Below are 18,519 nucleotides of genomic sequence, written 5' to 3'. Positions count from 1 at the left end.
AAGTGGACGGAAAATGCTTATGCAATTATGGCGTCCCAATTATTTGGTAATCGCTGTTTTGTAGTGGAAGCACATCCGGTTAGCAATCAAAATCTTTTTATATACAATTCTAGTTAAAATGACTATTTTTCATGGATATTTTATTTTCTTGTAATTTTTCAGATGCTTTGCCTGGCACTATATGCAACAAACCTTTTCAGCAGGTTAAGAGAGATATATTAATATACAATCTAATTGAGAGCATCAGGTGCCATTTGTTTTTGTATTCCCGTTGCAATACCGAAATATGCCACTTGCATTAAGTGGCTGACACTCGAGTACAATGAACCAAAGCCTGGTCCTCATTGTTAAATCAAACTCTTGATAAACGGGATATTGGAAAATGTTAGCTGCCCATTTATTGACAAGCCTTTTAAGTTGATGTAATAGAATTCCTAAACTTATGCAAACAAATTCTTTCTGTAATAATAGATGCGCTCCTTCCTCTTTGGCAATGTTCTCTTTGAGATCCAAACATGGTTGTAGATGGAAGGGACATCCTCTTGGTTGGCATGGCAGAAAATGACATGCGTACTATAGAACCATTTTGTCTCTGCAACGAGACGGATGAATGTAATTTTCCTTGGATGAAGAGTAGAAACGCTTTTTTGAATTTAGAAGATAACATAGAGTATATAACGGGATTTCCAGCGGAATTTACGTACATCAACATCCGGCACAGCCATAAAATGTTGTAGTAGCGTTCCATGCCCAAGTCTTGTACTGTTTGTGGCGAACTGAACATGGACCATAAAATGATGATGCGCAATGGTGCTAGGGACAGGAAGAAGAGGATGACGATTGCGATGAGCATGCGAATAACCTGTCGGCGTGATCTGAGGTTATATCCGGTGGAATTGCTTGTTTCGCCGTGTACATGACTACTCAGGTCTCGATGACGGTACATCTAGGAATAATAAGGAATTGAACTAAATAAAACATTAATAATAATAATAATAAAGTATTCAATTCGATAAGGTTACCTTTTATTCTTAATTCAATAGGGATTTAAAAATGCATGGCAACTAATAATCGATTGAACAATAAATAAAAACAAATTTGAAAAAAAAATTGAGCTTTATATAGAGCACTATCCACTAAATGTGCTCAAAGCGCTTTACAAGGGTCACTGGTCAACAGCAACATTTAACATGTAGGACGGGACATGACGCCTGTTAGGCGATATTACAATTTTTCGGACAAAGACTACGCTGTTAACGGCTAGATACTCATTTTACATCTGATTAAAAAAAAAAAGCGAGTGTCATACCACTAGACCACATAGCCGCACAATAAATTTGATGCTCAATCAAATCAGTGATTAAACTGATAGGCACCTACACTGGTGTTCGAGTCTGATGATAACTCAAATCCTTAAGATCTCATTGTGGGATCATGGTATTATTATCAAACAAATGTGAAATATGAAACCATTAGAGCAATATTATGAAAAGTCCACCATCTGGTTCATTTATCACACTAGTATCTACTCCTAAGATGATTTTACATAAAATTCAAAATAGTAATTATCTTGATCAACACGCTTGAATAATTCGGTAAATTTGATGGAGTAAAGTTTGTACTTCTCGTGTAAAAGCGGATGGAGCTTCGATTAATCGTGGTACATTGACCGGCAACAAGATGGAGCGATTTTCAACTTGATCAGTGCTGGATGAGTGATTATGACTGTAAAGTATTTGGCCCCGGTTTTGTAAACTTTACTAGACTTGTATCAATGAGGCCATGATTAAAGGCTGTTTTGGATATTGTATTACTTGTATTAATACTGGTACAAAAGAGGTGCCTAACACTTATTTATAATATAATACTAGTTGAACTTTTATACAGCGCAATATCCACTAAAAGTGCTCAAAGCGCTTTATTTGTACAGTAAGAAATGGAATATGGTTAGGTATAGCTTCCTATGAAAAATTAATCATTATGGAGCATATTCAATGTTATCAAACAGTGAAAATATTCTGGCTAAATGCGATAAGTTAATTTATCATTTTTATCAGTAACTTCGGAAACTGTGATCTCACCTGTCTCATGATTTTACCATACATTGCTGTGAGAAGTACAAGGGGCAATGCATAGAACAACCCAAACATAACACACATATAAGTATGTTGCCATTGGTAGTTCATGGGCAGCAAGCAGAATATCTCTCCAGCAATCTCTCCGTGAATGGCCATGGCGTAAAACGGAAGTGAAGTCATCAAGGCCAAACTCCATATCGAAATGGCCACAAAACATGGTCTTGGTCTAAAAAAAAAGGATTATCTTTAATTATGGTTACGACTAATAATTGCGTGCAACATTGATTTCAAAATTAATCGTCTCTTAGAGCCATACGCTAGAAAATCAAAGGGCAGTGTCGTTTGGTTGAAGTATGAAATGAAATTAATTTGAACATTCATACAAAGCATTTCCATGGGTTTATGCTCAAAGGGCTCCAAAATGCTCTATTCTTTCTATCTTTTGGATACATCTGTCGCACACAAGTTTCTAACTACCCAATCACTGCTGGGTGGTCAAAGGGGGTCAAGTAACGCCTCCACTCAAATTGGGATCGAATCTGGGTCCTTTGCTTTGATTATGAGCCCCAACCTTATTCACAATTCAGGCGGAATGTCATAATAGTGTAGACATGACGATGTACAGGCGCTCGGCATATCTGCGAGTCATGGTATAGCTTCCTTACCCTGCATGTCTCAAAACTCTTCCTCCTTTTGCCTTGAGTTGACACAATCACTGTCAAAACACCCTTTTCATTCTGACAAGAAAACTTTTATTTTATAGACAGTATGCGCTTGGCTTAGGAGTTCACAACATAGCCATCCGGAAGTATAACGGACCAACACACAAAACTGTGTGTAACCATGATCGTCTATAGTCAGGTTAATACAGTTTAGTGAGAATAACTCATAAACGCGGATGGCAAAAAACAATCACAAAGACCTGAGTGACGTCAACTTCGAACTATCTATACTTCGATAAATCAAGATGACTCCCAACTTGTTATATATAGCTTTAAAATCCAGACTCCAGAAAAGAATCGCGGGTTTTTGAGTATCGGGTTTAACTCACTCAACCCTAACACCGACTATATCCGTAGTTTACCCGGGTTACTTTTACCCGATTACTATGATTTATTACATTTTTATGAGACAAATTATAGGTGTAGTATCAAAGCTAATGTTTTCATAGCTTTTGCATGTTAATGATAGTTGAATAAAACACTTATAAACACTATATACTTGCGCATTTTAATACATTATTTTACAATTTTGAAAAGTATAAAAAATCTCTGGGGTTGAGTGAGTTAAGACTTATTTTTTTCTTACAAAGCTGGGGTCGTCTTAATTGATATCGATATATGGAATAAAAGTTTTCTGACCAAAATTAAAAAAAAAGCCTTTTGTAAATCACATAGTGTAGGGTGACACGAAATAGATCTATACTGGCGGACTGTGAGATTCTGAACATCATAACTCCATTTGATTCAAGCAATACTCCAGAGATTGAGCAGCATTCTCAGGACGCAGGTACAAACATCTCGCACATTGCGAGATGGAAGTTTGTTCATTACTTGAATTATGAATGATGATGGTGATGATGATGGCGATGATGATGATGATGATGATGATGATGATGATGATGATGATGATGATGATGATGATGGTGATGATGATGATGATGATGGTGATGATGATGATGATGGTGATGATGATGATGATGATGATGATGATGATGATGATGATGATGATGATGATGATGATGATGATGGTGACTATTATGAAGATGATGATAATGATGATGGTGACGGCGATAAAAGAAGCATTTGGTTTTGCTCTTACAACCTTCGCATATCCATAAACATGTGACTTAATAAGTATGTTCAGTAAAGTATGTTTGTTGAATGATACAAACGCTGCATTTAATACGAATGGATCATGGTGGTAAATCTAATGTTATAGCAGTAAACACGAAGCATTATAAATATTATAAATACCTTCTGAAAACCAGGAATGTTCGCAACGGCCGGCAGATGGCATGGTACCGTTCACACGAGATGACCATAATGGTCAAGATAGAAGCGTGGAACACACTGTGCTCCAATACTGGTGACATTCGACCTGTGGAATGTAAAACAGAAGAAAAAATAAATGAAGTAAGACATTTGTGAACATTTCTAGCCTTTAACAGAACTGAATAGGATCGTTAAGCCATAGAGTTGTATTCCTGGGTAATGTACGTTTACTTGCATTTACATTACTCCATTTGATTCCAGTGTGAATGAATGGCTGGTAACTGTCAGTGACACGATAATGTAAGAGCGCTTGAATAAGAATTGGCAATAGGGTTCAACAGTCGTGACGTCACTTCCCTCGTAATGACGCATAGTAACTTAGCAACTGGTTCTAAACTATCGGAAAAATGGCCGTCCCCCTTATGAAATACTTCTCCGACGAGCATAAAAGTGTATCCAGAGGAGAAAAACATTATAAATCTGATCATGTTTTGACTTTTATACATTCTGATCACATGACATGAAAAAGTTCTTGCCAGCATGAAGAATAAAAAGTACCGATTTTCTTTGTTTAGAACCAAACTGTTGGTTGCTGGGCGGACGTGACGTCAGACTATTGAATCCCATTAATACTGATATCCGTGTCGTTTGGTGCTGACTGCTATAGTCGTGATAATCTGGTTCCTCATAGCCCACGCGGACTGCAACATATGCAGAGCATTCAAAAATCCAAGAATTGGACGCATGTCATAGATTGTGATCGTCATCATCATCATCATCATCTTCATCGTCGTCATCATTGTCGTCGTTGTCGTCGTCATCATCATCATCATCATCATCATCATCATCATCATCATCATCGTCGTCGTCGTCGTCATTGTGGTCGTCGTCGTCCTCATCATCATCATCGTATTGTCAGCTTTAATTCACACCGCATAATGTTCATGTCTTGCTGGTATATGAGAAGTCCCAAAAGTGTTTTGAATTGTCAGAATTGTAAGAATGAAGCCTTGCAGTTTGTATCGTGATTCCTTCAGCTGTCTGTATCAAATATAATCGACAATCAACTTATAATAATAATATTATTATAAGCATTTGCTTATATATATGTATACATTGTCGCCATAGATTCTCAACTTTGTGTTTATACATTTTTATGCATGCCACGCCGATAAACGAATTCCCATTATTATTATTATTATTATTATTATTATTATTATTATTATTATTATTATTATTATTATTATTATTATTATTATTATTATTATTATTATTATTATTATTATTATTATTATTATTATTATTATTATTATTATTATTATTATTATTATTATTATTATTATTATATATATTATTATTATTATTATTATTATTATTATTATTATTATTATTATTATTATTATTATCATTATTATTATTGTTATTATTATTATTATTATTATTATTATTATTATTATTATTTATTATTATTATTATTATTATTATTATTATTATTATTATTATTATTATTATTATCATCATCATAAAAGCTAATAAAATTAATAAAAGATAAAATAAAAAATTCTTAAAATAAAGATTGTGTTATACCCCGTTATCAAAATCTATCCTTTCTGAATTCCTGAATTTTGTTAGGAAAGAGAGGATGATTAGATGTTTTGATGCAATAATTTCTGACCAAAATGGGAACGTATTGACCTCCAGTAAAGACCTCTTAAAATCCACATCTTGCTCTAAAGCTAACATTATTCAGATATCGGTGAAAAATCTTATATTATCAGCAACATAATTTGCTTTTCATCATAATCACCACCCCACGAGGCAAAGGGACCCCATTTACTCGTTTAACTGATCAACGGTAGTCTAACCTATATTATTATATTGACGGTGATTACTGACAGAGTAAAATTTAATTAAAGCTCAGGTGATGAATTACCGATAGAGTAATAAGCTAAGTGTCTCCTGAACAATCGATCACTTTAATATTGAATCAATAATTCACCTTTTTGTCTATCGATCGCCCTCTCTCTCTCTCTCTCTCTCTCTCTCTCTCTCTCTCTCTCTCTCTCTCTCTCTGCTTTTTTTTTCTCTCGATCTCTGTCATTTTCTCACGCGCATTCTACCCTTTTCTTGTATGATATTAACAACGTTTCTTTAAGTGGTATTCGTGACGGTAATTTTGTTTAAGCAAAATATTCTTTGGCAGGACTCTACACTTTGTGTCACAAAAGTAAATAAATTAAAAACACAAACCAAAAAAAAAAAAAAAGAAAAAAGAACAAAACCAAAAAAAATAATAAAATAAATAAAAACAAAAACAAAACAAAACAAAACAAAAAAACTCCAAAAAACTAGACACACCCAACCCCCCCTCCCCCAAAATTAAAAAAAAAAAAAAAAAAAAAAAACCAAACAAAAAAAACAAACAAATAAAAAAACAAAACAAATAAAAACAACAACGAAAACAACAACAACAACAAAATCAAACAAAAAGGTGGACTGTGGCAATTGAGAGAGGCGGAGACTATGTTGAGAAGTAGCATTCTACTCAACTGATGCCAAGCTTTAATTTAGGTATACTGCATGGTATTTATTCAATTTCTTTTAAAGTAATAAGCGGAGTCCCATTACTTTTGGACTCACCTTCGTACAACGATGGCATTTTCTATAGATACAGTGCAAATTAAAGTCTGCGTAAAAAAAATTAAAAACAGAACTGGATTGTGATTTTATTCGTCACATTGCGACAATCACAATATTATTGATATCACTGGATGACAAAAAATATCTCGTAATCAAGAATGCGGTCGTCGCCCATCAGATATTATGATACCATGGAAAGCGGCTATGTGGTCTAGTGGTTTGACACTCGCTTTCGGATCGGAAGGTCCAGGGTTCGAGCCTCGCGCTTGGCGCATAGTTGAGTCCTTGGAAAAGGCTCTGTACTCGCATTGTCTCACCGTACTCAGGTGTAAAATGAGTACCTGGCCGTTAACAGCGTTGTCTTTATCCGAAAAACTGTAATATCGCCTAATAGGCGTTATGTCCCGTCCTACATGTTAAATGTTGCTGTTGACCAGGGACACCTTGTAAAGCGCTTTGAGCACATTTCGTGGATATTGCGCTATATAAAAGCTCATTCTGTTTTTATGGAAAGACAAGTCACGAAGGATCCCACAATCACGTGAGATGAGACTGTGTGTCGTTGCTATAAATAAACCATTAAAAAGACATTTCCCTAAGGGGACAGGAGGAAGCTGATTACTCGTACGGACATAAATAATAACGTGAAGTTGAATGTAAGCTTCAATTAAATTACAAAAACAGATCAAATGAATGTTTCGGGTTTCCCCTTTATCAACAAAACAGGATGATTGAAACACCACAGATGAATGAGACGATGTGGTAGTGGCGTAGTTAAGTTAAGTTTCATCTTAACTACGCCACTACCACATCATCTCATTAATCTGTGGTGTTTCAATCATCCTGTTTTGTTGATAAAGGGGAAACCCGAAACGTTCATTTGATCTGTTTTTGTAATTAAATTGAAGCTTACGTTCAACTTCACGTTATTATTTATTTCTTCGAGCTACAGCAACATTTACACTAGTACGGACAGAATGTTGCCATTCATTCTTTTCTATGGACAGATCCATCTGGTAACAAACTTTTTTTATTCAAGAAAAGACAACGACCATGTTTACTAGAATTCAAATAAATTAATGACGTTGGTAGCAGACATTATACATACACAGTGTCGTCCTCCTCCTCCTTCTCCACCACCACCACCACCACCACCACCACCATCATCTCCTCCTCCTCCTCCTCCTCTTCTTCTTCTTCTCCTCCCTCTCCTCCTCCTTCCATCCATCCTCCTCCTCCTCTTCCTCTTCTTCTTCTTCTTCTTCTTCTTCTTCTTCTTCTTCTTCTTCTTCTTCTTCTTCTTCTTCTCAATCTCCTCCTCTTTCTACCCCCCCCCCTCCACGATCACATCCCCCTTCTTCTTTCTCTCATTTGCTATCCATGTTGTGTCTCATAACCATAAAGCAAATGCTCTGTATTCCTTATCTACATATCCAATTCAGACTTCTAATAAAAACAAGAACGATATAGGAATGTAGGACAACTGGGCAATGAAAATAATGTGCAATGTAATTCTACACTTCCGTATCCAGAGACGATCGCAAGTAATTGTCATGGGACCGTGTAAGTTATATTTGATACATCTTTAATGTTTAAATATCCCTTTGAATTCAATTGAATGCAATAGTCTGAGTCACGTCGCCCAGCAACGGCGGCCATCGTGGTTCTAAACAAAGAAAATCGGTACTTTTTATTCTTCATGCTGGCTAGGACTTTTCATATGTATTGTGATCAGAATGTGTAAAAGTCAAAACATGATCCGATTTATAATGGTTTTTTTTTTCCTCTGGATACGCTTTTATGCTCGTCGGAGAAATAGTTCACAATGGCGTCCGCCATTGTTCCTATAGTTTAGAGCCAGTTACTAAGTTACCATGCGTCATAACGAGGGAAGTGACGTTACGACTGTTGAAGCGTATTGTGTCCAACACAGTGAACACAAAAGTGCTATAGATAGTATGCGCTTGGCTAAGAAGCTCACAACATTGCAATCCGGAAGTATAACGGACCAACACACAAAACTGTGTGTATCCATGAATGTTTATAGTCAGGTTAGTGAACATTACTCATAAACGCGGATGGCAAAAAACAAAACAAAGGCCGGAGTGACGTCATCTTCGATCTATCTATAGATAGTTCGAAGATGACGTCACACAGGTCTTTGTTATTGTTTTTTGCCAGCCGCGTTTATGAGTAATGCTCACTGAACTGTATTAACCGACTATAAACGTTCATGGATACACACAGTTTTGTGTGTTGGTCCGTTATACTTCCGGATGGCAATGTTATGAGCTTCTTAGCCAAGTGCATACTATCTATATATAGTAGTCGCTTGGCTTAGGGGTTCACAACATTGCCATCCGGAAGTATAACGGACCAACACACAAAACTATGTGTAACCTTAAACGTTCATAGACTGATTCATACAGTTTAATGAGAATTACTCACAAACATGGATAGCAAAAGACAATCACAAAAGCCTGAGTGACGTCATCTTCGTTCTATCTATATAACTATTCCATGTCGTGCTCGAGGTCATTGGTCACCATAGTGAAAAGCGTTCACAGTTTGAGAAATATCCAACGTCACAATTGGATTCACTAGTCTGATGTCACGTCGCCCAGCAACGGCTAGCAGCGTGGTTCTAAACAAAGAAAATCGGTACTTTTTATTCTTCATGCTGACTAGAACTTTTCATATGTCATGTGATCAGAATGTATAAAAGTCATAACATGATCAGATTTATATTGTTTTTCTCATCTGGATACACTTTTACGCTCGTCGGAGAGGTATTTCATAAGGGCGTCCGCCATTGTTCCGATAGTTTAGAGCCAGTTACTAAGTTACTCTGCGTCATTACGGGGCAAGTGACGTCACGACTGTTGAAGTGTATTGGTAATTTCGCTCAGCATTGACTCATGGATATGTTTATAACTTTCATATCAGCGTGTTTACATTTATTGAGAAATGTCCAATGACCGTAAAGTAACAAATCATATGCTTGATGACTCGGTTGGACGAAAACCTGAATATAGATAATAATAATAATAATAATAATAATAATAATAATAATAATAATAATAATAATTAATAATAATAATAATGATAATAATAATGATGATAATAATAATAATAATAATAATAAATAATAATAATAATGATAATAATAATAATGATAATAATAATAATGATAATAATAATAACAATGATAATAATAATATAATATAATAATAATAAATAATAATAATAATAATAATAATAATAATAATAATAATAATAATAATAATAATAATAATAATAGATAATAATAATAATGATAATAATAATAATATAAATAAAATAATAATAATAATAAATAATAATGAATGAAATAATAATAATAATAATAATAATAATAATAATAATAATAATATAATATAATAATAATAATAATAATAATAATAATAATAATAATAATAATAATAATAATAATAATAATGATAATAATAATAATAATAATAATAATAATAATAATAATAATAATAATAATAATAATAATAATAATAATAATAATAATAATAAATGACATTTATATTACGCTTTACCCCGTTGTCACAGGCTCTAAGCGCTTTACAGTGATATAAAACAAAACATATTATGGTAAGACAAGTTTGATGGAAAAATGATTCGAATTCAATTTAACAACAACAAAATATGATAATAGTATTGCAACATTATGACGTAAAAAGATAAAACGAGATTTGAACGTTGTCAACGAAACCGAGATTCTCACGTGTGATGGGAGAGAGTTCCAAAAATGGTGGGCCGAAAATTGAAAAGATTGTTCACAACAAGATATGAAGTGAGTAGAAAAGTGCCAGAAGACAACAGAGAATAATTTTTTTTTTTTTTTATTTTTTTATTTTTTTTTTTTTTTTCGCGGCGGTGGTGGGGTTTGAACCTGCGACCTTATTGGTACGACAACTCCGCCTGGCAGGTGAGAGCGTGGCTCTACCGTGTGAGCTATCCACGAACACAAAAATATTCGTTTCAAACCCAAAGTCATTTCTAGATCCCTCTCTCACCCACTTCTTGAGATCGCCGATTCGTTCACCACCATCGCGAAGTAATTTTGACCAGCAGTTAAGCTTAATAGCCAATATTCTCATCACAAACATATAACATAGAAACGATTGAGACATTGAGTATGCTCCGGTGTATGGGGTGAATTTTTAATTCAGCCACTCACTTTTCTGAATTAAAAAGATTGTTCACCTATTTTACGCAATGGCTTAGGTTTGACAAGGATTGATTGGTCATTGCTTGATCTCATGTTTCTATTGGGGACATATATGTTTAGAAGGTCTTTAATATAGGAGGGACTGTTGGTGCTCAAGGATTTGTAGACAACAGTACAAATCTATTCACCAGGGTGTCAAAATATTGTAATCAATACTCACTAACTGTTAGACGGACCTATATATCTCTGTTTGACATGTACTAAAGGGAGCTATAGAATGGGAGCTGTCTATATTCATGTTTTCGTCCAACCAAGTCATCAATCACATGATGTGTTGCTATCCAACGATTGGATATTTCTTCAGAAATGTAAAAACACTACTTTGTATATGAAAGTTGTAAGCATACCCAATGGGTCAAGCTGAACAAAATGACCAATCGTGATTTTCGATATTTCAGAAACTGGGAACACTTTTCACTATGTAGGTCACTCTGAGTACATATTCCAATGTGACCTATGACCTCGAGCACATGGAAATGTAATACAGATCATGCCCATTAGGGATTGCTTGCCATGCCTCTCGTTGACTGGAATTAAATAGTCAAGGGGATCGAATGGGGTAAATGACAGGACAAATTCTGATTGGTTAATTCTTTGAGACGCTCGAATAATCAATACGCTTCAAGTCATGTCGTCACTTCCCCCGTAATGACGCATGGTAACTTAGTAACTGTCTCTAAACTATCGGAACAATGACGGACGCCTTATGAAACTTTTCTCCGATGAGCATAAAAGTGTATCCAGAGGAAAAAAAAACCACATTATAAATCTGATCATGTTTTGACTTTTACACATTCTGATCACAAGACATATGAAAAGTTCTAGGCAGCATGAAGAATAAAAAGTCCCGATTTTCTTTGTTTAGAACCACGATGGCCGCTGTCGCTGGGCGACATGACATCAGACTGTTGAACCCAATTGAATGTGTCATTACGAGGAAAGTGACGTTACGACTGTTGAAGAGGGTTAATTACGGGGTTAATTTTACTCTAAACCGACACTGTATTCAGCAAAAATGAGGAAACTGTAACTTTATGATGTTCTAAGTCATAGTATTAGACACAATGAATATACTAAGTTGTTATAAGCTGTAGGCTTTAATTAGATAAAAGGGTGGAAATTTGTTAGATGACGTATTTCCGTTTTAATAATCCGAGTTGTTGGCCGAAGAAGGGATTTGATCCCGAAACGTTTTAAGTTAGTTATTATATTATTGTTCATTTTTTAAAGCGGTCACATTCATTTTTGTACAATGCGAGTCATCAAGCATACGATTTGTTACTTTACAGTGGTTGGACATTTCTCAATAAATGTAAACACGCTGATATGAAAGCTATAAACATACCCATGAGTCACTTTACTGTTACTTCTATCGACGTAAACAGTTGGACTTGGTTATGATACCTAACCATAAAAGTAAAGGGAATAATATATAAATTGTCGAAGTTCTTTTTCATCGTTTACGAGTTTTTAAGAGGCCGATGTTATTCTCCCGTCGTTTTCTACGTTTTGTTATTAAATCTCTTCTTTTACAGTGCCTTGTCATTCTTAAATTAACATCAACCGTAAATTCTATCAAACCCGACTTCTTTATCAACCCTCCCTCCCTCTAAATGAAAACAGAAACAACATTGCTGGCATGTGAGTGACACCAAGGACAAGTCCATGATTGGTTTCTAGAAATAGAGAAAGATTTACTGTTTAGTAGAGACCTGAGACGAAGTTAATGGAATCAGATAGTGGCCTGTACATAATTAAGTTGACGAGATCTTGAAAAACAAATGAACAATAACTTGCCTCTAGCGGCACTCAGTGAAATAAAATCACATTTATATAGAGCATTTTCACTGATTAACCATGTTCACAAAATTTCATTTATTCCTCCAATGGCCATATGGAACCATATTTCCATTTCATATCCTACCAATCGCCTGTTGGGCGTCCTTTTTGTACTGACACTCTTACAATATCCGCCACTGCCGGTGGCCAGGTACTCATTCACTCATGAGTCAAGTGTGGGAATATGGTTAAAGAGCCTTGTCCAAGTGCACAAAGAAGTCCACAGTGAAATAATTGTATTTCCAAAAATAGAAAAAAAAGAATAAAAAAAGAAATGTACTTTTCGTTTTAGAGCCACGACGTGAAACCCACATCAACGAATTGTCATTTTCTCCTCCATTGCCAAGTACTTTCCGAAGAATATAATTTATACCCGGCTACCCCAATCACTGCCACGCGTGCAAACGGATTTGGAAGATTCACTAACCTAATATTAGTCCTTCAGAGCCCACAGCCGGAGTATATCCCGGTTCCTACAGCTTGAAACGGACAATAGCAATTGCTTGCTACCCTTTGGATAGGACATTGGTATATCGCAAAGTACTTTCCATCGGATCTAAAAGACCCGGCTACCCAATCGCTGCTATGTGGACGAAGGTGTGTGTGTGTGTGTGTGGGGGGGGGGGGGGGCGGTCAGAAAAAAAATCTCGACTTCACTCGGGATCGATCCCGGTTCCTTTGGGTGTGAAACGAGTTCTGGCTTGGTAACCGTTATGACCCTGTCGGGTAAAAAAATGTAATCACGTTACAGGCGTCATGTCTAGCTAGTCCAACATTTTAAGCGTTGCTTTTGTCTTGGGGCCCTTGTAAGTGCGTTGAGCACATTTAGTGGAGATTGCGGTACATACAAATTTAAGTTACTGTATGATTTGGTTCCATATTAGTTAGGGTCTGACAGTCAAAATAAATAAAAGCTTTGTAAGGCGGTTTGAGCATTGAACATGGGGAAAACCGTGGACATGTGTTATAATATAAATGTTCCTAGCTATTTGAGGCAAATATCACTTGAAATAAGTTGTAATTTTTTCGGGCATTGCAGTCCGTACTAATATGTATTACTATTAATATTGAGTCTATCGATTCGGCTCTTTCCCCTTATTATTTTTATCAACTATAACAGCTCCAACTAGTGTTGCCGGCCTTTAAAGATAATGAGACGATAGTCTTGTCACGTCTATTTCATTTCCGGTCTATAAATCGCAACCCCCCCCCCCCCCCCACCAAAAAAAAAAAAAAAAATAAAATAAAAAAAAAAAAAAGGGAAAACCTGTCTAATATACTGTGTCCATCTCGCGTGTTAAACGTTTTGTTTATTTATTATTTTTTTTGTGGTCACGAGGCATTCATTATCGCCATGACTGGATAAAAACCTACAATAATAAAGTACTTTATTCTAGGGAGTCACAAACATTAAAAAAAAAAGATAATTTGAGAGGTTTTCTACTCCAGATCAACTAAACCCAGGGGGCATTGTGGACAGAATTTCAATTGAAGAAAAACCACTTTCCTCAATTCTAAACTTATAAATGAAATTTTAAAAAAATCTTTTTTCAAAATATTACAGTACAATTGATAATAAATCTGACACTAACGAGAGTTGAGAAAATGTTTCACTGTTCTAGACATCTATCTACAAGTCATATTAAAATGGCACTTATTTTGTTTTAACGACGTGAACTTTTTACTTAAAATTAAAAAAAAAAACCAAAAAAAACTTGAGCTTTTATATTGCGCAATATCCACTAAACGTGCTCAAAGCGCTTTACAAGGGGTCCCTGGCCAACAGCAACACATAACATGTAGGACGAGACATGACGCCTGTCAGGCGATATTACAAATTTTTGGGACAGAGACAACGCTGTTAACGGCCAGGTACTCATTTTACACCTGAGTACGGTGAGAGAATGTGAGTAAAGAGCCTTCTCCAAGGACTCAATTATGCGCCGAGCGCGAGGCTCGAACCCAGGACCTTCCGATCGGAAAGCGAGTGTCATACCACTAGACCACATAGCCGCACCAAGAGAACAATAACAGCGTTGCGACTTAGGTTTAAATGAAGCCCGATGGATGAAGGGATACAATGTGCGTGGCATGCGATTCATGAATTGGAACTTCGTTGCCTTGTGTACAGACTGGATGACGTTGACATTACTGTGGTTCTTTGTTATGGTTATTGTTTTATTGACCGTCAGTTAGTTGATTAAATAATAAAAAATAATTATGCCTTTTTCGCCACGACATCATAAGATATCGTCGCCTAGGCATTCCACGAAGGAACATAGATAACTCATCAAATAAGATGTCTGATGTCAACAGGAATCACCCATGTTGTTCAATTTAGCAAATTGGGGGTTAACAATCTTGCTCAAGGAAAAAAACGAAAGTGCCTGAAGCGAGGCTCGAACCCGGGTCCTTCCGGGTCACAGTGCAATGCCTTAACCACTCGGCCACTTCGTCCCCAGTTAGATGGTTAGTTCTTAATAAAATCCCTCTAACAGACTATAAACGGTTAAGGTTACACACAATTTTGTGTGTTGGTACGAATGGTCTGGCGGTCAAAACATGTGAGCTTTTTACCTTACTGTATAGCATGAATTAACCAGTTAACTGCTGTACTTTGGAAATACAAATATTCAAAAATTTGACCAAAAAGCTCGTCTTTCAAATATCCATAGATTTAAATGACCTTCATCTTGCGAAAACTCTCAAACCTGGGACCTGGCGAGGTAAGTACTAATTTTCTTGCTTCGTATGGCAGTGTTTTATATACAACTTTTTCCAGATCTTTAACATACAATGGTTCCGGTTCCTGCTCCCTAATTAGTCATTTTGAAATTTTCAATAATAGATTTTCACTTGTTTAAAAGTCTCTAATTTATCATCAAAGACTTTCTTTGTTCAGAAAAAGACACGCGAAATCCCCCATTTCCCCTTGATAAATAATGATATTATATTTATAGTCATGAGACAAGATACTCTGTTCATTATCTATGGCTATTCATTTCCTTAGACATTGGTATTAATGAGAGTAAAATGAGGACACCACGAAACGTATGTCTTCAGTCTTCAGTCTTCAGTCTCCAGTCATCAGTCTGGGTACTTTGAAGGATGATTTATTTGAAATTCCTCCAACTCTCCTGAAAAATCTTCCTGGCACATAAACAAACGAAGATTAACCCTCTCCTTACCAACCATAGGAAAGACGTCACATTCGTTACGATGCAACCATTAACATCACAGAAAGTATATTGTTATAGGTCTAAAAACTTGACACTCAAATTTAGAGCTCAATTTGCTGGACAATATTATTATATATTATAGAATTTATTTGCTGCTTTGCTGTTTGAATTACTTAAATCTATTTTTGTATAGAGTGAGTGTAAAATTCTGGATAAAATTCTGACAACCGGCTGGTAAGGAGAGGGTTATATACATCGCTTCTAATATAGTCTTACTGATCTATACAGAGAGAAACCAAAAAGAGGATTAAATTTTAAACATAAATTTGCAAAATCTGTGGGACTATAAAAAAAATTTTGATATTTACTGAACTGCAGTTAGTGTCACAAAAAACACCCCCCCCCTCAAAAAAAAAAAAACAACAACAAAAAACCAAAAAAAACCCAACAAAAAACAAAAACCAAAACAAAATAAATAAAAAACCAAAAAAAAAAAAAACAACCAAAAAAAAACATGACAAAGAAACAAACAAACACACACACAAAAAAGAAAATAAACAACTAAAATCAAAACAAACAAAAAATGACTCCCCCCCCCCAGAAAACAACAACAAATAAACAAACAAGCAACAAAAAAAAACCAATTAAAAAGTCATCAAAACAAATTCAACCCCCGCCCCCAAAGAACACTAACATAAACAAACCCATATAATAGTTAAAGAAGAAATTAAAAAAAAAAAACCCTACGAAACAGAATCACTTCCCCCTCTACCTGCACAAAAAAGTTTGCGGTAAGGACGGTAGTTTTGTACACAAACTAACAATTTTCAAAGAAAAAAAAACAAACAAAGCAAACAAGTATCCCCCCCCCCCCAAAAAAAAAAAAATTAAAAATCCCCAAAACAAGCAAAACCCCAACAAAAGCTAAACAAACTCTGCACGAATGCATCCTTCTGCGGTTTTCGATCAAAGAACGTGTAATTTAGAAGGAGAATATGAGTGAAACGGCACACTTGACAAATAACGCTTAATAACTATATTTGAGAACGACTCGATAAGAATTGTACCGTGCTCTTGGCGGGCAACCAAGAAAATGAGATCGTTTCTTCGAATGGGAAGTTGCTAGTCTGCCTACCCTAGTAATTGAACCCTCAACCCCTTCCCGAAAACATCATAAAAAGAAACAAAGCAAAAAAAAAAAAAGAAAGAAAGAAAAACAAATAACCCCCCCCCCCCCCAAAAAAAAAAAAAAGATACCAACACAAAATAATAAACAAAACAAAACAAAACGAAAAAAAAAACAAACCAAACAAGAAACAAAGCGAAAACAAAGCCAAAAGCAACCCCCCCCCCCCCCCACAAAATAAAAAAAAAAAAAAAAAAAAAAAAAAAGAAAAAAAAAAGAAAAAAGAAAAAAAAAAGAAAAAAGCCCCCAAAAAACCCGAAACAAAACAAAACAACTCAGAAACAAAACAAAAGAAAACAAACCAAACAAACAAAACCAAAAAGAAACTGAAACCAAATTGAATCGAATGTCTATTTTAAGAATTGATTAAGCATGACGGGACATCTTTGTCAAGGTCTTCCGTGGCTATAATCATAACTAAATATTACGGATATTTGGCTAGACAATGTTTGATTTTTTGATATAAAAATATTTTTGTAGTCTGGCACGATATGATATTAAAACAACAACACCGTGTAAAGGTTTTAATATGCGAAGTGACTATTCTCATCCCCCTAGTCTAGGATGCTAGTCTTCATAATAGTAGTCCACAATTGTTGTATGTTTAATCCAAAGGTTGTAATGCAGTAATTTGTTAAGTTTCTTGTCACAAGTTGCACAATAAAAAAAAAATCAATCAAATCCAAATCGCAAAAAGCCGGCGACGTTTTTATCGGTAATCCAATCGGCCGGGGGGGGGGGGGGGGGGGGGGGGGGGGCGGGGGATGAGAATAGAGGCAGCCTTTAATATGTGGGATTCTTATTCTCAAACATTATAGCATTTGAAATTACGAACGGTTAGGCTACCAATCGCTACACGATTTTGTGAGCATGTTTTGAGAATAAATTCGAAATTCCAAATTGCATTAAGAGTGCTAAATTACTTTTTAGATACTGTCGATTAAAACATTCCTCGTTTTTAAAAATAAATACTCGATAGAGATTGGAATAATTCCGATTACTAGCTTGCCATCACGTTTCTAAAAAATAAAGCATCAACTGAGTCCCTAGGATATGATCATTTTAAACACTTATTTACGGTGATAAATAAGAAGCATCAACTGAGTCCCAAGGATATGATAATTTTAAGCACTTATTTACGTGATAAATAAGAAGCATCAACTGAGTCCCTAGGATATGATCATTTTAAACACTTTTTTACGGTGATAAATAAGAAGCATCAACTGAGTCCCAAGGATATGATAATTTTAAGCACTTATTTACGTGATAAATAAGAAGCATCAACTGAGTTCCTAGGATATGATCATTTTAAACACTTTTTTAC

General features: G+C 35.3%; 1 protein-coding gene across 1 annotated transcript in view; it reads right to left on the bottom strand.

Moving 5' to 3' along the window:
* Nucleotides 1-159: 159 nt before the first annotated feature.
* The window catches only part of LOC144964080 (growth hormone secretagogue receptor type 1-like), a 75,381-nt gene continuing 57,021 nt past the window's right edge, over nt 160-18,519 (bottom strand). The window contains exons 2-4 of the mRNA XM_078898020.1: nt 4,055-4,178; nt 2,082-2,304; nt 160-946 (exon numbers count right to left, since the gene is read on the bottom strand). Of these exons, the coding sequence (XP_078754146.1) occupies nt 413-946; nt 2,082-2,304; nt 4,055-4,178 (881 nt within the window). The 3' untranslated portion in view covers nt 160-412. The remainder of the gene's footprint in view (nt 947-2,081; nt 2,305-4,054; nt 4,179-18,519) is intronic.

The sequence above is a fragment of the Berghia stephanieae genome, chromosome 2, assembly GCF_034508935.2.
Source record: "Berghia stephanieae isolate SIO BIC M18660-M18661 chromosome 2, UCSD_Bste_1.3, whole genome shotgun sequence".
NCBI classification, from domain to species: domain Eukaryota; kingdom Metazoa; phylum Mollusca; class Gastropoda; order Nudibranchia; family Aeolidiidae; genus Berghia; species Berghia stephanieae.
Note: the sequence above shows the minus strand (reverse complement) of the source record. Positions and strands in the feature narration are given on the sequence as shown.